The sequence below is a fragment of the Calliopsis andreniformis genome, chromosome 10, assembly GCF_051401765.1.
Source record: "Calliopsis andreniformis isolate RMS-2024a chromosome 10, iyCalAndr_principal, whole genome shotgun sequence".
Classification (NCBI taxonomy): domain Eukaryota; kingdom Metazoa; phylum Arthropoda; class Insecta; order Hymenoptera; family Andrenidae; genus Calliopsis; species Calliopsis andreniformis.
Genome location: NC_135071.1, coordinates 17,100,190 through 17,124,439, shown reverse-complemented (window position 1 = coordinate 17,124,439; position 24,250 = coordinate 17,100,190). Strand labels below are relative to the sequence as shown.

Below are 24,250 nucleotides of genomic sequence, written 5' to 3'. Positions count from 1 at the left end.
CCTGAAGGATATCTCTGAACCCTTTTTGATAATCGTTATGACGCACATGATGTTTCCTTGATGCTCACTGAAAAATATACCTCAGCCACGTATCGTGCTTGTCAAGGCTTCCTTAGGCGAAATGCATTTCATACGAATGCTACATTTTGTCGTGCTGACGTGCGCAAGGTCTTGGATATCTCCTGATAAAGCACCCAGTGTGCTCCAGATCGTTCTTGATAATGCTCTCTTATGGATCGTTGTTACATTCAGTGATAACGCGGTAATGATTATTGTACGTGTAAAATTGCATGCTTAGACCATTAATGGATTGTTCAGGAAGGGAATCAATCATGCAAGTGTCTTCGTCACTCGTTTTTCTAACAGGATAAACAGGACTCCTTAATGTCCTTTCGAACGACCACAAGCATGTTGCTTCTAAAGGTGATTCTAGTTGTAGTGGCAATGCACCACAATACAGTATATCCAATAGAAGCTAGGAAGACAGCGATAGCAGCAGGATAAGTAGAGGCCAGTCAACTGTGGCAGGTTGCAAAGCAATTCGATACGAAGACTGCTGCGCTCACGATGACCCATTGATCATTAGGAACAGCTCATGATACACCTTTACTGCTTTGATCCATCGAGTTGGATCCTTTAATGTCTTCGAATGATTTACAAAGACACAGGGGGCACAGAAAGCATGTATAACTGAATAAAATAAAAAGTCTTTAAACGATTATTGTTTTTTACGCCCCCCAACCAATAACGAGGGTCGATTAGAGTCAAGATTTCTGAGCACGCACCTTCGTGACATTTATGGGTGGAAACGTCGCAGGTATCGTCCGTACTTCTTATCTTCATCGAACACAGGGCTTTATGACCAGAGCTGCAAAGAAAAAGCGAAAGGGGCAGAGAGCGATCAGGAGTGGAGGCTTTCGGGCAACGGCCCCTTTCCCCAGCCTTATCGTAAAGTCGATACCAGAGGGGAAGGCCTTTCTTCGTCGCAGAGTCTCCGACTTCTGTCAGAAATTACGCCACTACACGTTTCTCTATCCGCGTGCTGCTCGCCTTCCCCCTTTTTCCGATGGTTCGCCATTAACTCGGGCATCGGTGCTTCCGTGACACGAAACTCGTTGACCTGTTTGGTCACTTCGGTGCTGAGATTTCCACAGCGACAACGTTGATTTGTGAACGTTTTTTTTTCTTCCCCTCCACGAATAAGAAATTTACGTAGCATCTGGAGAACAATATCGCGGCAATTCTTCAACCGACAGAGTGGGATATTTGCCAGATTCTGAAACTGATGTGGATCTCCTGCACGACAGCAATGAGTTGTGAATGTATTTTTCTAGGACTGTTAAGATGAAATTCATTCGCGATATGGTACGAGCAAAGAGCCCGTAGAGGAACATTCTGAGGCCTGTTTATGCGTTCACTCACTTCTGTTTTATTCCCTTAGAAAGGGGGAGAATATCTTTTAGATCTGTGATAATAATTATAAAAGTAGTTTATGTTGAAAATTGTAGAAAGTAGAATTTATCGTTTAAGTATTCTGTGATATAAATCGATGCACCACTAAATGAGTCATAAATTCAACTTTCAACAAGTTTTAACTTAGATTACTTTCATAATTACCAGAACATCAATATGAAAGATTCCAGTGACGAATCATAGAGCTTCAAACTCACTTCCATTCAATAAAAAATAAAACTCAGTGCACACTTTGGAAAAAGACTTCCACCTCTATCTACCTAAAAATCTAAATACTTGTAGATTTCGAGTTTTATTTAGGAAATGAGTTTCTAGTATTCCACGTTTTCTCCCTCTCTCCGTAAATTCCTATTAACTTTTCTGGAAGATTCAGCAGTCCACTTTGATGTGCCTTGTTCCGTTTGCATTGCAAAAAGGGACGTCGTGGGAGGAAGGCCTAGGGCACGGGCGAGCCTCGAGTAGTTTGTGGCGAAAGTTCGGTTATTCGGTGTTCAAGCGAATCCTGCTGATTCACGCTCAGCCTGTGATATACGAGCCGCTCGACCGCTCGATTGCTTAAGTGGTCGAGGAACGAATCTGGTCAGCCAACCTCCACAGGCTGAGCACGCGAACTCGGCCCTTCGCGTATCGACTATTCCCTCGTGCCAAGAAAATATTATAAAGATGACCGGTGGTGATACAAAAAAATAATCGTCCTTAATCCGGTATCACAGAACTGGCAATAAAAATTGCGCTCGAGACGAAAAGCCACGATAGGCGGTGTACAATAATGACTCGCCTTGGAGCCGATCGAACTTTCAATTGCAAATTTTTTGCACCAGAGGAAAAGGAGAGTCGTTGGAGGGTACGACGTTAATATTATCGCCCGTCTTGTTCGACCTTCAGCTCGGCCCCGCCACGCTTCTATCTTGTATTCATATCGTGCATTCTGCAATTCTTAAGCTTCATGCGGCTAATCATCCCGCTCGGTCGACGATAAGCCAGGGTTTCTTGCTTGGTGAAATGCAAACGCCGAGGGAATCGTTAAGAAAAAATCAGACGTCTCCCTTCGAGGCTTTTCAGCTCCTTGAAATTCCGACGGAGAATACTGAAAGAGTTTATGTTCATTTTTACTGGAATTACTGGAAATATTGAAAAAAGGAAAAAAAACCTGTCAATTCGACTGGTGTAATTAAACGTTCTCGATGAGATTATAATTGGCCCGACGTCGCAGCGTTTGGATTTCAACGGCCATGCAAATGCGCCACGCTTGTGCGCGAATTGTTTAAATAGAAAACCCTTCTAAGAAATCGCAATCATCTGCACGCAAAATACTTGCGCACTTATTACAGGCGACTTCTTTCTCAATTTCCTCGACTCATACTGCAATGTCCTCGAATTATCTTTGGAAATGATCTTTCGACTGCTTGGATTTGGAATGTTTGCAATATTATGACACATTGCGACATATTGCAAACCTTTAGGCAAGATTTACAGATTTACTGTTTACAGGTTTACTGTAGCGTGCCTTATTCTAGGGTTAACATTCTCAATACCCATCTTTTATTATCTTCACATTTTTGACTCACCCTCTCGTTATCCAAACTCCTCCGCGTCACAATTCACCGAATTCTGTCCTAAAAGAATTCATACATAACCCAACCGATCAATGAAGTAAAATTCCGTAAACTCGTCGTAAACTTCTGACTCACCTTAAACACAAGCTGCCTCAGATTAGCATAAATGAAAGCACACGAGGAGCCTGAACCCATGAACTTTCTTTCGAGTTTCCTCAAATTCTGGACTTCTGACGGATTCCCATCGGCAGTGCCGCCACCCCCTCGCGGAATCGAGCGACTTCCGGGGGCGAGCGAGGGCGGAAGGCCTGCGCGCAGGTTCCTGGTCGGGTGCAACAAGTTCGTAGGTTCACTGACACCAGCGTCGATGCCGGCAAAAGTCGTCGGGCAGGAGAACAGCGAGGAGGACGACGAGGACGAGGACGAGGGCGGCGCCGAGCTCGTGTGGCTCTCTACGCTGTCCCTTCGAGCGTCACACTCGACGTCGGGACGCCATCGTCGAAGGACGCATGAATATGTATACCATCGGGGCTGCCACCGCGTTATCTTGCATCCGAGCGAGGCCCCGGTGTCACTGGACGATCAACCGCTGTGTTACGCGTTCCTTTTCCCTCCGTTTCTCTCGACAAAATTAATCGGGCAGCATGCTGACAAAAGATATGGATTTCTTGAAAATGAGCAGAAAGAAGTCACCGCGCGCGGCCTCGGAAGTTCCGTGAGAAGTGAGGACACTGAACTTCGAGAGAACTCGAAGAGTTGAAGTGAACGAAGTGAACGAAGACGTGTGGAAGGCCTTGCAGCCTTGAGATTGAGACAGACTTTGCGACGAGTGCGGTTTTGTAAAGTTAATTTGAAGTTTGGGAAGTCCCTTGCAATCTAAAAAATACAGTAAAATATAGATTCTTTGAATTCTCTGTAGATTATTTTTATTTATAGGAAAATATACTAGGTTTAGAATGCCTGTGTTAATTCTTTAGCTTTAGAATTGTAGATTTTAAACATCATTACGCTTTGATTGCTTCTGTGTGAAAAAACTACTATTTTGAGAAGACACCTTAAGTGAAGTTTATGTAAATTTCTCTATGTTTGCAAATTGTGCTTGAAGATGTCTAAAAAACTTGACTTAGTTTAGGTTTTTGTAAAAAAATCGACTCCCCTCAAGCTCACGCAAGATGAAGAGTCTCGGATCGATTGATCTGCAGTGAACTGCAGCCTAGAAAATAAAAGTGCATCGTAAGCGTCGAGTAGCCGATCGATCGGGAATCCCCGGCAATCACGCGACACGTGGACGTTCCGCCGGCGTATAAGGGTTTTTTTCCACGGGCATCTTCGTTGCATACCGTGCCTGTATATTTGCAAAAAGGGAACCTTGAATCTTGCACGCGGGAAAAAGCTGAACGATCCATCAATTTTGACAGGCGATTTCACGGGGCAGAAGAGCTGGTGGAAGGAAATTCTGGCATCATCAGTCGGCCATCGAGGTATGTCCAAGCAACAACTAAAATCTAGAGTTCAGTTTTATCAGTCAGAATTCAAAAATAATATTTCTCATATGCAATACCTAATATCTCAGGAAAATAATAGTGAAAATAAAAATACAGCATAAACACACCTTCTCTAGTTAAAAGTGAGACCCTCCTCTTGTGGCTCAAAGGTCAAAGATCATTTGCACCCACTTGTATCTTCTTTGCTCTCTGCTCTGCGGACTCGACCTTTAATCCTGCGAGATTTAGAGATTCGTCAGAACGATGTTCGTAAAATAAAGAAATAAAGGTAAGGTAAATGTCCCAATACCTGAACGCCTGAGATATCAAATGTCCCAGTAAGTGGGTAATCTCTTTAAATATTTTTAAACACGTCCTGATACTTGAATTGAGGCTCTAGTAGCTTAATGTATTTTCTTCCGAGACTATTTTCTAATTTTCATTAGCTACTGTTCGTGTTCCATGAGAAGTCCTCTGGAAAGCCTTATCCCTTGCGCTTTCCAGAGGACTTCTCACGAGACACGTACAGTACATTAGAAAAATTAGCGCCAGTGTTCAAGTACTGAGACATTCACCTCACTTCCGGGGAGACTTCAACGCGTGGGCGAGAGTCAAAGGTTCCTTGATACTGTTCCAGGACCACGCTCTCATCCCTTGGAGATAGAGGGTCGACGAAGAGGGGCGACAGAAGGGGAAAGGCGGCGGCCTTGCGCCGATGATCGCCGCTGAAAATCAGTCGAGCTTGCGTGCCGGCTCCAGGCTGGGGCAGAACGAGGAGGCAGCGGGCGACGGAAGCGTGGGAGGCGGCAACGAGGGTGGTGGAGCAGCCGCAACCACTACCTCGGAGCCAGGTGAGAAAGCTAATTATCCAGCTAGATTACGATCGTCGAGGAAAGACTTTGAGGACTGGAGATCCTCGACGAGATATTCTGGCTAAGACCACTTTATGAGTGTCCCTGATCCCTTTAGGGGTTGTCGGGGAATAGATTTACGTGTATGATGATTTAACAGCGGAAAAGGGGGTTTATGCTCGACTTTTTAATGAGAAAGGATGAGTTATGTTTCTAAGAATACGAACAGGAGAACGAGGTGTTAAATCGTGAGGAGTTGGTGATGGAATTCTGTTACGAGAAGAGTATAAGTACAGGGGTAGTTTTAGAAAATATTTTCTAAATCTATGGCAATATGAAATTGAAGAATGAAAAGAGAAAAAAACGATCCTTGTCAATTTTTGTCTTTTTTTAGGAGAGCAAAAAAGTACTATAGCATCTACAAATATTACAAAGTATATTTATCTTTTGATGATTTATACATATTTTCCATATTATATAGAAATTATTTTTTTACTACTTTGCACATTGAAGTCTCCCATCAGTGCATAAAGATCCGCAGTCTATCCACTACAGTACACATATTGTCTTTCTGATGAGATAAAACCCATTATACCCTGAATTTCGCTTCTGACTAGACAGTATTCCCCTTAAAAAGCCTCTAAAACTGAACAAGGACTGTTTTCGCAAATTCTCCAGTTCCTAAACTCCAAAAGAATCCCAGACCATCTTCAAAACAAATGACCTCTGGCGACCACCGCCTGTCCCTCAGGTGTAATGAAGAAAGAGGAGCAGGAGGCGCCACGAAACGAAAGCAGCCCGAAGGAAGCGAACGGCTTGGCAGCAGTAGCTACACCTAGCGGCGTCGCGACAACGACGTCGACGGCGTCGACGAATAGCACCAGCACGACGAACGTGGCGTCCACGATGCCTGTTGGAGGCGCTCGCAGCGACGAGGAGCAGGAGGAGGAGGAGGAGGGCGGCGAGGAGGAGGAAGAGGATGACGAGGAGGAGGAGGAGGAGGACGTGGAAGTGGAGGGCGGAGGAGCGCAGGAGGCGGTCGGTGGCGGGTTGCTGTCGAGCGAGGGTGGGGGTGGAGGCGGCATGGCCGGCTTCTGGAGGCAGAGCAGACCCTCCAGTCCCCGCATGCCGCCTCCGGAGCAGCCGGAGCACAGGCCGAAGAGCCGACACGAGCCGGCGCCCGCGAGATACAACAACCTCGGCTACTGGAGGGCCAGGAGAGTCACCTTCTATAAGAATGGCGACCCTTACTTCCCCGGTATCGAGTTCAGGTAAGCCTCCGCCAGCCGAAACGCGCGATTCCGCGGCGAGCCTGTTGTCACTGCGCCGATACGCTCGACACCCTCCCCGGGGGTGCGCCGTGTCCACCCTCCGTGGCCTTGATTCGGGCCTATGAATGAGATCCTGCGACACACGGGAGACAACAGGCACGCTCGGTGATTCGACACGACATTGACGGTCCTCGGGGGCCAGACAGCGCGCCCCGAGCACCCTCGAGGTCTCCGAAGCTAGCTAACATAGCAAAAGACTGTTCCTTGGGCCTGAGACGCTGTGGATTTGCAGGTTTAAACCAGGACGGGACATCGGTTCCCTGGAGGCGCTCCTGGATAGACTCTCCCTGCGAATGGACCTGCCCAGAGGGGCCAGACACATCTTCTCCATGGACGGGGACAGGAAAATCACCCTGGACGAGCTCGAGGACGGCGCATCCTACGTGGTATCGAGCTACAAAACGTTCAAGGTGAGTAGGAGCTGATTATCGGTGTCGCAGTGAAGTCTGAAGCAGAAGCAAGTCCTGTACAGAGCTGGTAAGGTTGCACAGGGTATGAGACTCTTACTATGTCTGACATAAAGCCTACGCAAAACACAGTAATAGGATCTCGTACCCTATATAGTTACAATAGATAGGGCTACCTAATTTCACTCGCTCTTTCGAACGCAGTGTATCTCCTACATATGGAAAATCGCTACGTCAACATGCGTCTCGGGTGCAACCTCACCAGCTCAACACAGTTCGTACAGAAGGTTATAGATTTTCGATCGCATTATGCAGCCCCCTCCCAGAAATTGGCGGGAGAAGGAAAGAAAGGGGTCTTAATCGCGAGGAGGGAAAGTGGGTCATTCGATCTGATACATTGCACGAAGAAGAAATAAGGTCCTTAAGACACAGAGGATCGCGTGTATGTGTAGATCAAATCTCGGCCAGCCGGGCTCAGGTAACAACCCCCTCGGCGAGAGCGAGAGGGAACCGATCTCATTACGACGACGATAATTCAGCGCGTGCAAGGACTCTTGTCGCCGCGACGGGGCGAAAAGTAAATATCCTTCTCGGCCGGCGTCGCCTCTATCCGCTCGTGTAATTAAAGCGAGGCGAGGGGAGAGTCGTCGAGAAGCAGGTGGTACACACTCTTAATATTCATGAGGCTGCTCGTGTTCGGCGGGGGAACGTAAACTCGCGGGACACGCGTGCACACTTACGAACGACCACCTTCCACACATCGATTTCGAGGGGCTGCAGAGGGAGAGGGTCGCGATACGACGATTTATAAGAAAACTGCGTATACCGCCGTCGACAATCTCTGTGTATCTGGCCCAGATCGAAGTTTAAGCAGGCCGCACGCGAACTCGATACTGCTTCGCTGCTTGAGGGGACGTTGGGATGATCGCTGATTGATTGTAATCGATTTTTGATGGTTTGGGCATGTGGTCCTTGACTTGGAAAGAGCAGAAGATTTTTAGATCATGAGTTCTTTCTTCTAGGAGTGGTGTATCTATGCTGAAAAGGAGGATAGTTTAGTATCTAATATTTGTAAGCTAGTTTGTAGATTTGTGAATAATATCGTAAACCTGTTTCGATTTTAGAAGTCCTAGTTTGAGGAATCTGTAGAGGATGTTGACGAATCCTGTATAATGAGAAGTTCATCAAAACTATGTTGAAAAATGACCAAGGACTTAGGAGTTTATTCTAATGATAAACATTGAAACGTTTGATGTATTTAACCACTTCCTTTGATACCACATTAATCTTTCAGGTAGCACCCTTGTCTTTAGATCCTTGAATAACCCATATCTCAGAACATCGTTCATAAGACTTCAGAAAATAAAACACGAGCACTCTCTAGGATTGGATCCCAGAAATATGGCCCAATTAAAGTGGCGACTTTTCAGCTGTTGAAAGACTATCCATCAGGATCTTCATTATTTTTATGAAGGATCGGTTTCACCTACCTCCATTGGTGGCCCACGCCCAGCCTGATTTCCAGGTTTTAAGGTGTGCCCAGGTCGCAGCTTGCACTTATCCCCGTTGTGCAAGTCGTTATTTCGATCGTGTCGGGTCACCCCTTAATCTGGCAAAGTGGTTCGAGTAGAATCTCATCGGTTGGTAGAGGGTTGCATGTCGAACAGTGAATAGGAGCACGCAGGGATCAGTTTCGTCCAGAATGCTCCTTCGTCCATGACCCATATCGTTTGTTCCAAGGCTCGACTGCGCCTTGACCCATATCATGGGGGCATGATCGATATTAAGTGGTCTGTGATTCATACTATGGACGTGGGCTGGCCACCGCGATATCCTCTAATTGAAAAGAAGCAGAAGAATCGATATCGTAATCTAAAGTTGCTTATATGGGCTTTTTCTTAACTAGAGAAGCCTTGCTTTTCAGTTCTGCCTTGAATCGCCCGATCGAATTGACTGGCCCTGCCTCGAGGAATTCCACCATTGTTTACCAAAGCCACGTGGCAAGGGAGATCGAGGTCTCTAGTGGATGAATCTGCGGTTAAGTGGTAGGGATGGGAGCGCTGGGTTGAAAAGTGGGAGCGTGTGTTGGCACAGGGTTGGCTGCCAGGGGGGTGGCAAAGGGTTGCAAGTGTCTGCTTCTGCGCACCGCCTCCTCTCCCTCTTGTCTTCGACTCTTCCTCGTCCTCCATCGAAATGCACGCTTATCCTTTTATTTACCTCATTATCCTTGCTCCCACGTGCTCTCAACTCAATATTTCCCACCCTCCTCCTCTCTTCTTCCTGCATTCCTACAAGCATCCAATTTATTTTCATCAGGTCAGATCCATCATATTATTAATCGCGATAACCACTGTACCATTATCCAGAACTTTCTTTCTCCACTTTGTTCGCGTATCGCCACGACCCGAATTCTTTTCCACCTGTCATTAAAAAACTTATCCTGGGATCTGGCGCCGACCGATTCTATAAGGGCGAGAAATGGGTCGCCACCCCTTTTTCACTTTGCATTTATAATGGAGGCCATGAACTGGCTTTCTGAGAACAGTATTGCCTCGTTGTAAGCTCGTTACTATAGTTACTACATTTTCAAATTCACTATATAAATTAATTTATAATACGCCTATTCTCTGTGAAAGATATTTCTTCTGTTCTACAGTAAAGCTAGTAGAATGAGTCTCAACTCAGATACAGCGAAATCAATAGAATAAACGTCGAATCAGGTACCAAAAGAGTCAGCAAAATGAGCCCCGAGCCAGAGACACAGAAATCAGTAGAACAGGTCCCAAGTCAGACAGATTTAACGCAAGCTTCAGGCATCTTTAGAACAATCCGTAACTCTAATATACGTACATAGAATCTCCCTAAAATTTCTGACATTTGTTGGACAACCTGTACCACTGTATGTACCTGTTTCAATGGAGGCTGTAGCTCTCGAGTATTTCTTACAAACGAAATATGTTTTCTACAATGGCAAGGTCTGAATTAGGTTAGGTCCACCACTGGTTTCTGCTGAGGAAACATTGTAGACTAAAAATTTTCTGATTTTCCGAAATCTGTCGCGATTTTCCACACAGTGGAGCTTCTGCGAGAGGGCATGAATCACGGAGCAGCGTGGAGGGACGACGTGGCGGGGGGTTGGTTCGTATTTCCGGTTAAGGAGACCGATGCAGGGCCGTAGGACGGCGAGCAAGGGAGAGACCGTATCTCATTGACCGTTGGTCAGCCCCGCAAGGGATCAATAAGCACCAAGTTCTCCGCGCGACGACGATTCACAAACAGCGTTTCCATCGCTGCCTTTCGCCTTAGGAAATCCTCGCCACTGTACGCCTTGGTTTTGCTTCCTCCTCAGCTGAAGGTTCGAGGAAATGTTGACTGCCACTTGGCTTCCTGAAGAAAAAAGAACAGTTTATGCGATTGCGGTCTCTGTCGCAAGAAATCAGGGGCGCGGCGAAAAATGAATGCGGAGGCATAACGGAAGTGACGAAAAGTCGACGGAAGATATAGCACCGATTACGGTGGACTGCTAGTTGACGCGATCAATTACGTTCTGGCCGTCTCTCGCAACGGCGTTACTACTGCGGTCGGAAGTAACAGTTTATTACTACTGCAAACCTCGGGAGCAGACCTACAGTAACGTGCAAAAGTATCGGACCGCATCCTTTCTCTGTGTACACTGTTATGTATAAGTATTTCAACACTCTTATGTTATTGGTCTACAGGTTTCTGACGGAGGGTTAATGTATGCAATTAACGTATGCAAAGTGACACAAATAGTTTCCAATTCAAGTGGAGTATTCATATTTTTTAATATCATGATTTAAGCTAATACCATACTTAAACTGTTCGTTACCAGGCTTCTATTACAGTAAATCTTGTGCAATTTTCTAATTAAAATATATTGTGCAGAAATGTTATGACCCCATATTTTTGCACGCCACTGTATGTAAGGGGTGTCGAGGAAGTATATAAATTTTTTTTAAACTTAATAAGTTTCTATCGATCCAGATACACAGATAACTCAGTGGAAGTCGTGATCGTTACTTCTTCCACACCCTGAATCTAAAAACGAAAATGCGACATTCATCGAGGGTCTGACGTCGATGTCTCGTCCTGTTTGATCAGGATGCGCGGCACTGTCACACGAAACTCCATATCCGAGCATTGATGTCTCCGCGAATTGAATCGCCTCGTAGCTCTCTTGTCAAGGGATTATTGGACTGATGTATTAAATTTATGTTGTGCCATTTTTCCTTTTTTTTTGGACATCAAATATATGTTTTTTATGCTACAAAATAACTATGGCTTCTTATTCCTAATTTCTATTTGTTATTATAATATATATGTTATAATAATAGCAACATATTTTGATGAATTTCAATGATTCCGCAAAAAAAGAAGGAAGGACTAGTGTGACACAAACTTATGCAGCAATCCAATAGCTGTACTGATTATGTAAGATCGTAACAGAATACTTTTACTATCGCTTTCATTACCCACTTGCATTTTTGGCAAACTTATTTAGCTGACCTTTGCTTTTCGTTCCCAGCGCGACGTACTTTCGTTTTATTATGATCGTAAAGTACTGGGCCAAGTACAATGGCAGTGGTATATATCCCTGATGGCCAAACCCTGTCGTGACAGGAGCCATATTTCGCCTACCAAAATACTCGAAAGTCACATCCTTTATTGGACCACTAAATATTTTATACATACGAGTATTAATTATTATACGGCGTGTGAAAGTGAAGCTAGTTTTTTTTTTAAATTCTCTTAGGAAAATTTCTAAAAGCTATGAGGCACCTAGAAGAGCCATACACAACTCACAAGTCACGGTTTGACCATTATTACATGGTACATAAAATGTTGGAGGACATTCGAGCGTGCCAAGGAATACAAATTCAGTACTTGGCTAAATTGTATCAATTTTAATCGCCGTGAAAAATTCATGAAAAACCTTCGCCTGGCGTTTCAATTCACGCGACCGACTGTACCGTGACTAATTTATTGCGACTAAATTACTTGACCGCGATGTAATGCGGGCGCGAGACTCGCTAATAAATTACTATCCCTCATGGCGGCGTCTAACACATGAATAATCGCCGCGATTGTTTCTTTCTAATCGCCCTGGCACATTTCGAACACAGGACGATCCGTCACGCACGTTACAGGCCCGTTCTTCATTTTCATATCGCGGCGAAAGCCACGGGGAACGATAACGAGTCCTCCTTTCTTCGAGAATGGTCGACGGAGCGCGCGCGTGTGGGCCATTTGTTTCTTCCTGCGTCACACGTGAATTCATAAAGGGTTAACACGAGTGTTCTCGAAAAGAAATAACTGGTGAATTCGTGTCAGCCACTCCTGCGACTCGTCACGAAACGGAGACAGAAGGTGCACGTACTCGTGGCAGCGGACTTGCGTCACGAAATCGCAGAGAATGTCCTCTTGAGGGGCTGAAAAATTGCGTGGATGATTAGAAGAGGTGATACGAATCGTCCAGAATTTTTAGAATAACGTGCGCGATAAGGGGAAGCTTAGGAAGACGAGGGAGGCTACGATTGATCTGAACTGCTAACAGCGCGTAAGTAGTAAGGAAAAGAGGAGCGCTACGTGGTCAGACATGCCGAAGCGAAACCTCCTGGAACTACAGCATTTTTGTCTATGTAATTTTTCACGTATGTATGGTACAGAAAATTATTTCTAGAAAAAGTTTCAGAGACTAATAAGTACCCTAGGGGTATGCAAAATTTAGCATATATTTCGTGCGAGATTCTTAACTTTCACCCTCATTTGTCCGCTTAAAAGCAGTCTTTAAAGCCCGCTTCCCCGAGCAGTATCAAAGTCCTTTTTATACCGCGAAGTTTAAGAAGAAAATTATGTAAATTATCGGCAATACTACACGAATCCCCTGCTAATACATTAGCGAACACCTTGCCTTTTATCCAGCTCGAGCTCGAAATTTCGATAAGCAGCCCTAATACTTCATCCAGCGTCCTGTGTCCCAAATTTCGCAGGTTCTTATCATTTTAGGGCCGACGTGCGCATGTTGCATGCCTTGGGCAGAGATTAATCGCTCGTACCCGCGGCTCAGTGGACGAAAAATATTTGCACCGATAAACGATCACCTAGGAGCTCGTATATTTTTTTCTATATATCACAACTCCACGGGGGGTGTCGTTCCTTGCCGCAGAAAGTGCATGCCTGACGGCAGTCGACTTTAATTGATATTATTACCTTGATCCGACGACCGATATACCGGATTATCGAATAATTGCACAGGGAGCTGATTTTTTATCTGATTCGCTCCTGAGTTTTCCTCGAGCTTAGCCCCAGTTCCAGCTTCTTCAAATCGTTACACTTTTATAGTGTTATTCGTCGAAGAACACATAGTGTGGCTAAATCTGGAACACAAGGGGAGAAGAAACTCTGTGCAGAAGTTATAGAAATATAAAATAGTTGAAGGTCTCTTGCTTGAAAAATTTTAGACAGACCTGGATAGGGTGTTCGATTCTATGAATAAAGTGGGCAACCACAATTTCACCAGTTAGTTTCATGAACTAATAATTAAAATTGGAAAATAAGTGTCTAATTAGTGTCTAAATATCAGATAAGACTCTACACTTTATGAGACATTTGATTGTTTCACTAAGTAGAGTTTAGAAATATTGTAAAAGGTTTCAAACTGTTTCTTCAGTTTCCTTCCCAGGCATTCCAGAAATCCGTGGTAAAGGATCTGCAAAAGGAAAAGAATTACAAAGTGCAGGTTCAGACCACGTAACAAAGTTTACTTTTCCCCCCCTCTACTTTCTTTTTCCCGAGTTTCCTATTTTCTTATCGCGACACGCGCGGATTCGTGTTCCCGTTCGTGTTGTAATCCGTACTTCTGGTCATTTATGAATATGGATTAGCTTTCGAGGGGATTCGAAGCGTATGAATTTCGGCCTGGTCGATCGTTGTCGTTTCTCGAAAACGTTCGTTTCCAGGAGTGCGTACGGCGCATACGGGGCCAACGAGCGACTGTACAACGCGATCGACGATATGTAAATCACTGCGGCATCCCGTCTGTATCGCACTCGTTACATTTTATCCACTACGCCGCACGCTTGTCGCAGAACATTCGCAGGACAACCACCCCCTGCACGCCACACCCTCTCTCCCACCTCGCCCCTGGCTGCCACGCTCGCTTGTCACGCACTCCCCTCGTAATATATGTCAATTACAATTTCAACCCTCGTATGCATAAGCGACGCGCCAGCAACCCCCTTCGAAATGAAATATAATCTATTTGCTCTTGATGAAGAGGGTGGAAAGTCACTTGGGAATCGAAACTTTGATTCAGCGAGATTGACTCGTAATTTGGGGCAGATAATCTCTGGATTTTTAACAGTAGAACTACCATAGGGGTCGAACACTTATTATTCTTTGAAAATGCTAAATTTTTGTTGCATTAATGATGAATAATAGCATCTCGTGTCATGAATTGTCATAAAAATCTGCAGTCTATAAATTAATCTCGGTAGTTCTGATGTTAAACTAGAATAACATTTTAAATTTACAGATCATTAATGCTGCTATAATGTTACTATTTCGCTGATCGTTACAAGAAATCAGAAGCAGGCAGAACTACAGTAAAGATCCCCGATAAAGATAGAAAAAAGTGTTTCATGTTAATCGGAACCACGGCCGAATTAGCCACAGACGATTTCGTCGCGAATGGCGCTTATTGCTGCACAGGAACCTTATCAGAGTTCAATTATCATAGCATGTACATGTAGCGAATGGCGTGTGAAACTTTCAGAGGATATTATTACTTTTTCTTCTATTCCAAAATTGGGGTTAGTGCTCCAAACTAGGGAAAGACACTTTTATACGATGCTCCTAGCTCCTAGGTTTCTAGCAGGTTTAAGATTAGATAAGAGTTTATCTTGTATCGCGTTTGAAGTTGAAGCAAGAGTTAATGGAAATCCTGAGGGGTCTTAGTTAGTAATTAAACTGATTGCTAGGCAGTGGAATAATTGAATGAATTGCTGGTGCGAATGTTAATTCATGGTCAGTGACCTAGCTGTAAGGTTAAGGGTTGTAGGAGAACGACGACGCGACCTTTGGACGGTCTCCGCTCTCTTATCATCGAGGTAAATGGTCAGGAGGGATATTCACCCCTTTGTCTGTCTACTAGAGCTTGAACCATCCGAAGGAGACCTTAAATTTTAATGATCTTTGGCGATTTCTGCGGGTGTTCACCATGAAAAGGAGAATGTGATGTAGTAAGAGGAATCTAAAACATTGTCACTTGCCTGTGGAAAGGTCTTCATCGGAAAGGAGTGAGTCATAGTACGTTCTAGAAAGTGCTGGTTTCGCTTTCCGCGAGACCCGAGGGTCGCCAAGAATCGATGATGCACTTCTGTTCGAGACACCTGCGAAACAAATCCTTAAATCAATATCACGCAAAATCTATAGCTCATACTCAACTCTTTTTAATTCAATTCATAGTAAATACCTCAAATTTCTTACTCCATCTTGTATAGTTGTGAGGAGAACAGTGTTTTTCTTCTTCTTCTTCTCATAACCTCTCGTTTTCATGCAGACATAATTTCTTGAACCGTAAGAGCACCCTTTCCTCTGCAAAAGAATAGGCGTTTGATTATAATAAAGGAGGTTCGAAGGCCGAGGAACGCTTGGTTCATTGAGGAGGAGTCTCGTGCTTAGAGATTGAATAAACACGCGGGGTGCACGACCGAGTAAATGCGTGAAAAGGTTAAGGGTTGTAGCACCCATGGTGAACCCCCGGCTAACGGGGTTCCACCCACGCGTACTTTCGTTGCACCCTCCATTCGATCGGCGTTGCATACCTCTCAGCGGAAGATTGTTGCACCGTGACCTTGGCCTTGCATCGAGGATATGCATTTACGCGCGACTGCGGTCTGTTCACGATTCGTAATTTACAGAGACAGCTTCCTGAATTATTACATGAATTCACTAGAATCCGTGAATGGGCTTCTATCTGCTTCTCTTCCGCTTTTTCTTCCTACTTCTGAAGCTGCAAGGGATTTTCCACTGACCTAATAACAATTTCTAGTTCTCTTAGCTGCATCGTAGTCACCTGAAATAATACAATAAACATATGAAATTTTAATTTACATTAAATGGGAAATAGTCATTTAAAATTTACTCTGTCTACCTAGAAGTTTTTAAGGAAAATATATCTCAACAACTGATCAATCAGATCTGCGAAGAACTACCGGTTTACTGAGCGCGAGCACGCAACATACGCGAACGCCTTTGAACCTTAATTTCGTTCAGCGACAAGCTCGAGATAATTACGACAGAAATTTATCAATCAAATCTCTCCGCGATATTTTCCAGGCATTAAGCTTGGAGATTATTTTGAGAGTGTAATTAATCAACCAAGGGACCAGCATGAAGTATTTGTAACACTAGGGGGAAAAATAACGCTATGATTAATAAATGAGGATTAACAAAATGAACAATTTTACAGAGGAATAAACTATACGCTTAGTAATGCACAGTATAAGAGGGAAATAAAAGCTGGTTTTAGAGTTTATGTTTGCATGAACTCAGTTTATACTCTCAATTAACTTCCAAGTAGTGTATTTTACAGACTTAATAGTCTCCCTCAATATGACGCTCTACTGAGTCGTTCCTTCTGACCTGAATCGTGAGGACTTGCAAGGAAACTTTTTTCACCATGTCAGGATGTCCCGTTTACAGGGCTCGTGCCTCGAGTCCATTAAGAGTCACGTGTACCTGATCACTTAGACTTTAGACTATACTGTCACGGGTGCCTATTAAATAAACCAGTGTAATAGAAACTTCAAGTGCCATTGATAGCACTATTTTGTTTATTAAAATAATTACCGATGGAATCGGCCTTTATCGCTAGTTGCAAGAGCTCAGAGTAGTTGCTCAGAATCAACGCATTAAACTTGCAAGGCGGAAAGAAAACATGGACGACCTCGGCAAGGGTTAAACTTACGTCACAGAGGATTGGCTGCCGGAAGGGTCGTGTGAGAATGAGAGGGTGGCTCGACCTTCACCCTGTGTTAATCCTAGCTTCCATTATCATACCAATCCTATCGAATCCCTGGCATCGCTGCTGCACGGTGATGGGCCCAGTTAGTGGTCGATGGACGATCATATTGCTGAATATGTAACTCAAGTTACTTCTTCAGTTTTCTTAGTAAAACTTCCCTTGGGCCTGCCAACATACAGTAGGGCAGTAAAAAATTGACAATTTTCTGATCCAGAGGTCTCAAATCCTTGTTTGCTACTGCATAGTGCAGTAACAACAGTAATTTGAGTAATGGATATATAAAGAAACAAATGCATAATGAAGAGAAATATTGCTTACCATAAAAGGCACTTAGTTTCCCAAGTTGTCAATCAATTCCAATAAATCTAAAAGGATCCACCTAATGAGCGATGACAAGGCCATCGAAACTCCGGCACAGCAGCGTCAGGAATATGCGTGTCTGGAATTCATAAGTCGTTTTATTGGACCATTAGCCCTGTTAACTTTTTCCTTTCACCCCTCCCATGAATATTGACCCTATTTAGCCAATCAAGATAATCGAACCAAAGCGATACCGCCTTCTACGAAGGAGCAGGACCGTTTTACACCAAACCCTTTCCCAAAGGGGCGTGGATGTCCTTAATTCAAAAGAACGCTTTCAGACTCGTTCCCTAACGCGAGCCTTAACGAATTCTCGTTACTGGGTGTCCATTACCCTTCCAATTAACTAAACCCCTCCCCGTCAATCACGATCCCTCGCGGTCGACTGTGATTTCAGAGGGGGAAGACGGATGGAGTGGACGTATTAAGGAAAAAATTATTCAAAAAGCGAGCGGAAGGAAATTTGACGTGTACGGTCGATACAAAAAGCGTCATGAAAAGCTGTTCGCGACACGCGAAGAGATAAAACATAAGGGCTCGCGAGTGGGGGGATGAAAAGTAATATCCGTGACGTAGGGGCGTCGAATTTCGGAGTACAATTACGTATCTGGTGGTTTGGCCAAGTGTCACAGGAGAACGGGGGAGGTGGGTGTTTGGCCTTGAGACACGGTGGTTCTCCGAGGGGTAGGGGATGTTGCAGCCCCGGGGGTTGGTTCTCCAACCCAATGGCACACACCCCGCCTCCAGTTGTCCATCGAGCACAGTCGGGGTTGCACCTAGTGGCCTCAGCCTTACCGTGATCATTTCCACTCGCTCTCACGTTTCCCAAGATCACAGTTCCTCGACTATCTCTTCTCTCAATTGCGTGGCTCGAGGTCAAAACGCCCTGTTTTTCTCCATCAAATTTTTTTACCAACGAACCTGTGTAAATTATACACCCGATTCAGTCTTCCAACGTTCAAAATAGAGCGTGTAATTGTCATCGGTGGCCTGATTTTTGAAGTATCTTTTTTTCCTTCTACTCGCGTTGTTTGTGAATCGTCGAGGTGATAGAGGCCCCAGGTGATCTAAGTGAAAGATGTGAAAGCTAGTAACTAGTTCGTCGTTCGGTGTAAAAAAGAAAAGGAGTCCTCGTACTCGAGGGGGCCGAAACGTCGTGGATATCGTTGGAAAGTGGACTACAGTGATTCGAGTTCACCATTGAGTCGGCAAGTTCCTCGTCCCGCTCGGACCTGGAGCCAGACTTTGGCGCCGGCTGCGAGAACGCAGACTCCTTCAGCGATTCCGAGCTAGAATCCTGCGGCCCCGATTCCTGGGAGGGCTGCGACAGCTTCGTCGTGTTGATGAGCGACTCGTTTGAAGTGATATCGCTGCCGGCAGAAATGTTGCAGGTTCTTCTGATCTTCCTTCACTCAACAATTCATCTAAAAAAATAAATATATATTATCAGAGCTGAATTAAGATTTTTTTACGCTTGAGGCTGGACTTGGGGAGGGTTATTTAATACTGCACTAAAATATTTAATACTCATTGAGAGATCTGGAAGTGTCCAAGTTCCTATGCACAGTAGTGTACATATCAATGATACTATGAAAGGTTAATCAAGTGAATTAACGAATGTTTCTTACCTTTAAATCCAAAATAACAGCCGGCAAGCTATGGAAAGAAGAGTAACACCTGGTACACGAGTCCCAGTGGAGGAGGCAGCAGAGGAGGAGCAAGCGTTGGAGGTGGTGTTGGAGGATGGCAAAGTAGGCCCCCAGCAGTGGCGAGTCTTAGCAGGAAAGCTTCTATCACTGACGAAGCACCACCTCCTGGAGGTGGGAAACCTTCATCTGGACGTGTTATACGGATTGTTAATAACCACGACCACACCGTACAGGTAATTAACAAAAATATCCAACACCTTTTTACACAAATCCTAAAAATAAAGGAATATCAGTGAATCCCATGTGCCATGTAAACCAATATTATTAATATTCACCAATGATTGGTTTTCAGTGTCGAGTTCTGTTGAACCTTCGCACTTCGCAACCATTCGAGGAAGTGCTGGAGGACCTTGGACAGGTGCTGAAGATGAATGGGGCCAAGAGGATGTTCACAGTTTCAGGTCAAGAGGTAAATGCATTGCAACTCGAACGCCCCAATTCGTACAGCTTCTAGATAGCACAGAATTTGCCGATACTAATTCAATGTCAGCATTGTCATCATGCATAAAATTCATATGACTGTAGAGTCGTAAGAATCTATCGCGAAAAATCGTTCAGAGGAATGACGTAGCTCATGATCGATACGTGTCCACGTTCGTGAACGAGTCGAAAACTCGTGGGCGACTTCAAAGTTTATCAGCGATTTATGCAAATCGAAGACATTGGCTCGGCATCGTACTTATAAAATCTGCTTGAATAATGTTTGTCCATAAATATGCATGTAGCAGCGATGGGCTAGGAGGAGAGGGGGAGGAGAAGAGAAGCGTCGGAACGAAGCGTGACGGTATATCGGGGTCGACTTCTCGACTCTGTATGGAATAGGGTCGCCGCTTAAATCTCCCATGAATCGTCTTGGATTGTTACTATATCTCGAAATCGTAGAAACTGTAACAATTTCTGACATACAACTTCTGGAAAAGAAAATGCTACTTTGAATTCAAGATTCAGTATTCAGCTCTCAAATTTCCATTAAATCTCGATATCGAAGAAGGATTCTACCCCTTCTTTCTTGACTCTCTGCAACTTTGGTTATCGCCACTGCTGCGCCTTCTGCTCCAAAGTTTCAACGTCAGGACGAATTGCACGTTTCGTCGAGAGGGTGGGGTATAATGTAGAAGTGGGTCGGAGCCCCGCGGGAGAAAGGTCAGAGATCCATCTTTTCAGGTCACGACCGTATATGAATTTCAAATTGGCCAATTTTCCTTAGCGAGCATTCGGTCGTCCTGTACATCATCGTACACGCCTCGATGTCGCTGTCTACGTCAACGGTGACGTTCGAGATACGATCCCTGCATGAGAAAATGCCTTTAGTTCATTCATTTTAACGCCTATACTCTCTCGCAACAACCACGAGTCACGTATTGATTGCATCTGCAATGTTAAGAAGAACATACCTCAGCATACATATTTATAACAATAGAAATGTTCGTAAGCTACTTAAGTATGAGAAAAAGAGTATCCCCGCTTCTGTGTCCATCATAGAAATTTAAATACACTTTCTGCCTTTCCTAGGTGAGAAGTTTCTCGCAACTAAGGAACGAATTCGCGGACGTGGACACATTCTACCTAGGCACTGGGACTGGAATAGGCGTGGCGGGTGCAGTTACCGCATCCCCAGCGAGGAGATCCAGGTCCAGGGGTCCTCCAGCTGTGGTTGAGGACATAGGTCGCCAAAGACGAGCGCGCAGCAAAAGCAGGCCTCGAGCTCTCTACGCCCCTGACTCTGATGTCGTCCGAGTAAACGGTTCTCCATACCACTCCATTGATTTCTAAATGAACTATGTCTTCAATGAGAATAGAATTAACAAAGTGAAGTCGATTTTCTATATCCACAGATTACAGTGTCGTGGAGGTGCTGCGCGACGAGCCAGCCAGGGTAACGATCAGAGGGCTGAGACGCTCTTTTTATCCACCTTCTCACCTGCCGCCGGTGGACAATTCGCCGCCTGATAAGAAGCTGCAACTGGAATGGGTTTACGGGTATCGGGGAACCGATACACGAAGAAATCTTTGGGTCCTGCCGAGTGGAGAGCTGCTGTATTACGTCGCTGCCGTGGCTGTTCTCTTCGACAGAGAGGAAAATGCACAACGGCATTATGTGGGGCATACGGAGGACATCACCTGCATGGAGGTACTGTCTTTGAGGCTGCTTCGGTTGTACTACCCTTTTATTTGAACTGTTAGGGAATTGTTGTGTCTTCAGTAATTTTACTTTTTCAAGATTATATAAAAAATATCCAACAATGTATATTTAGGTATTAAAAAGGTAGGGCACTTTACCATGTTTCAAAGAGTTAAATAACTTCATAAGATTGCGTTTGGTCGAAAACTTTTTGCCAGTGGTTGCAGCCGAAGTTGTAGCATGAGACAGATAAACGTTAAGTGCTTCAACGTGTTCCTCTACAGGTCCATCCAAGCAGAGAGCTGGTGGCATCCGGGCAAAAAGCCGGGAGACACAGGAAAGCGCAACCACACGTTCGCATATGGTCGACAGAGACTCTTCTCACCCTTTATGTGTTCGGGATGACTGAGTTCCAGATGGGAGTTTCTGCTTTGGCCTTTTCTCAGCTGGTAACGTATTGTATCCGCGTGAAGTTATTTCTGGAGTATAAGTAGGCAGCGAAAGATTGAATAACTTGATGTATCCTGAAACGCAGAATGGGGGCAGTTATGTATTGGCAGTGGATGCTGGAAGGGAGGCAATACTCTCTGTGTGGCAGTGGCAATGGGGCCATTTGCTGGGCAAAGTGGCGGTAAGCTTCGTCTTCGTTTTTTTTTTATAGTGCATTAAGATATTCGTAGATAAATACCAGTCTTTTATATTAGACTATGCAAGAAGACTTGACTGGAGCAGCGTTCCATCCCCTTGACGATAATCTGTTGATAACACACGGTCGAGGGCACCTCACTTTTTGGAACCGACGAAAAGACGGTTTCTTTGAGAGGACGGACATTATAAAACCTGTAAGATTGAGCAGAACGAAATGATTTATTTATTAGACATACCAAATGCAGTTTAATTTTGCATTTTACGTATTCAATTGCAATTTTGATATTTAAGCCGTCCCGCACGCACGTGACAAGCATACAGTTCGAGCAAGACGGTGACGTTGTTACGGCTGACAGTGATGGTTTCATCACTGTCTACTCCGTCGATGCTGATGGTGCTTACTTCGTTCGAATGGAGTTTGAGGCGCACAATAAAGGCATTAGTTCTCTTGTAATGTTGTCTGAGGGTACGCTGCTCTCTGGAGGAGAGAAGGATCGCAAGATTGCAGCCTGGGACTCTTTGCAGAATTACAAACGCATCACTGATACGAAGGTACATCACTTTATGTTACACGAAATTTGAGAACACTACTTCTTCCTTTTAATAGAGATACTTTAATGATTAATTGTGTTTTCTAGCTACCAGAAGCAGTAGGTGGTGTCCGTAGCATCTATCCCCAACGACCAGGAAGAAACGATGGAAACATTTACGTGGGAACCACCAGGAATAACATACTGGAAGGATCTCTTCAAAGAAGATTTAACCAAGTGGTGTTCGGCCATGGTAGACAATTATGGGGCCTGGCAGTGCACCCTGACGATGAGGTATTCGCCACAGCAGGTCACGACAAGAATATTGCCCTCTGGCGAAGGCACAAGCTCTTATGGACGACGCAGGTAATTGTTTGAAGCAGAAATCAAAGACTTGTTGCATTGTTATAATCGAGGGCCTTTGCAGGTGGGCTTCGAGTGTATCTGCATAGCATTCCATCCTTTCGGAGTGGCCCTCGCTGCTGGGTCTTCAGAAGGTCATCTTCTGGTTCTCGCAGCTGACACTGGTGCAGCTGTAGCGACCCTCAGAGTTTGTGGATCACCTTTATCTTGCATCGGCTACAATCCAAGTAAGATTTTGAGAGAAGTCTTTGGTAAAAGTATCTCAAAAATTCAAGTACTTCATAGAACAAATCCATCTCAAACAGCTGGCGAGATCGTAGCGATGGGGTCACAGAATGGCAGCGTGTACCTCTTCAGAGTGTCTAGAGACGGATTCTCATACAAGAAAAGCAATAAGATACGAGGAACGCAGCCGCTGGTGCAGCTCGATTGGAGCTCTGACAGTAGATTTCTCCAGACAGTCACGCAAGACTACGACCTAGTATTCTGTACCGTTATCTATTCTTCTATTCTTCTAGTCCTCTTTAATCATACGGTAAACGTAACATTACATTATATTCCGCAGGGGACGTGAAGGCATTGTCTTCAGAAAAGAGTCCACTGGTTATGAAAGACGTCAAGTGGTACACCCACAATTGCATGGTGGGTTACATGGTGTCTGGTGAGTATAAAATTCTTCCTAAACTGTTACACAAATTTTATACAAGGTTTAGAACAGGGTTTCTCAACATTTTTGGCTCTTGATTCTCTTCTACCTCCATTTTTTTCCTGATCCCCATCTTCCTTTTCTTCACCAGGAAAGATTCTTCCAAAAAATAGGACCCCTAGGAAACCATTGGGTCCTTGTTGAGAAATCCTTCTAACCTTCAGAAGAACATCAGTGTAATCTTTGGTGTTTTTAATTCTACAGGCATGTGGAACAATCGTTATTATCCATTGACAACAGTCCTGACCACGTCGAGTAGATCAGCTGCTCACGATATGCTGGTCAGTGGCGACGCTGAAGGGTACCTGAGGCTCTTCAGGTACCCCTGTACGAGCGCAAAAGCCGAATACGTGGAGGAGAAGGTGTACAGCTCTCTTGTGGCCTGTGCCAGGTTCCTCTACAACGACCAGAACGTGGTCACCGTCGGTGGAACCGACGCTGCGCTCATGCTCTGGGAACTGGTCGACGAATAGGACTAACATTGATCGACTGTAGCCTGATTACTCGATGTTCTCACATTCTTTGTGAAGTATAGGTCAAACACGACCGTCAGCTTCATGATTCACGATGATTTGCGACGCTCCACGCCGTCGCGGGAGTTTTTTAATACCGATAAATGAGTAGACGCGACGGATGTTTATCTTATCGTTACTTCGAATGAA

General features: G+C 44.7%; 1 protein-coding gene across 1 annotated transcript; it reads left to right on the top strand.

The window, feature by feature from the left end:
- Positions 1-5,228: 5,228 nt before the first annotated feature.
- Positions 5,229-24,061, top strand: Dcx-emap (Doublecortin-domain-containing echinoderm-microtubule-associated protein). Its single transcript, XM_076387056.1, has 16 exons — positions 5,229-5,364; positions 6,116-6,635; positions 6,928-7,105; positions 19,159-19,392; positions 19,512-19,628; positions 20,732-20,963; positions 21,055-21,350; positions 21,626-21,790; positions 21,877-21,972; positions 22,046-22,183; positions 22,281-22,541; positions 22,628-22,885; positions 22,947-23,109; positions 23,188-23,370; positions 23,448-23,543; positions 23,793-24,061. The coding sequence occupies exons 1-16, from the start codon at positions 5,229-5,231 to the stop codon at positions 24,059-24,061; spliced, it is 3,342 nt and encodes a 1,113-aa protein (XP_076243171.1).
- The last annotated feature ends 189 nt before the right edge of the window (positions 24,062-24,250 follow it).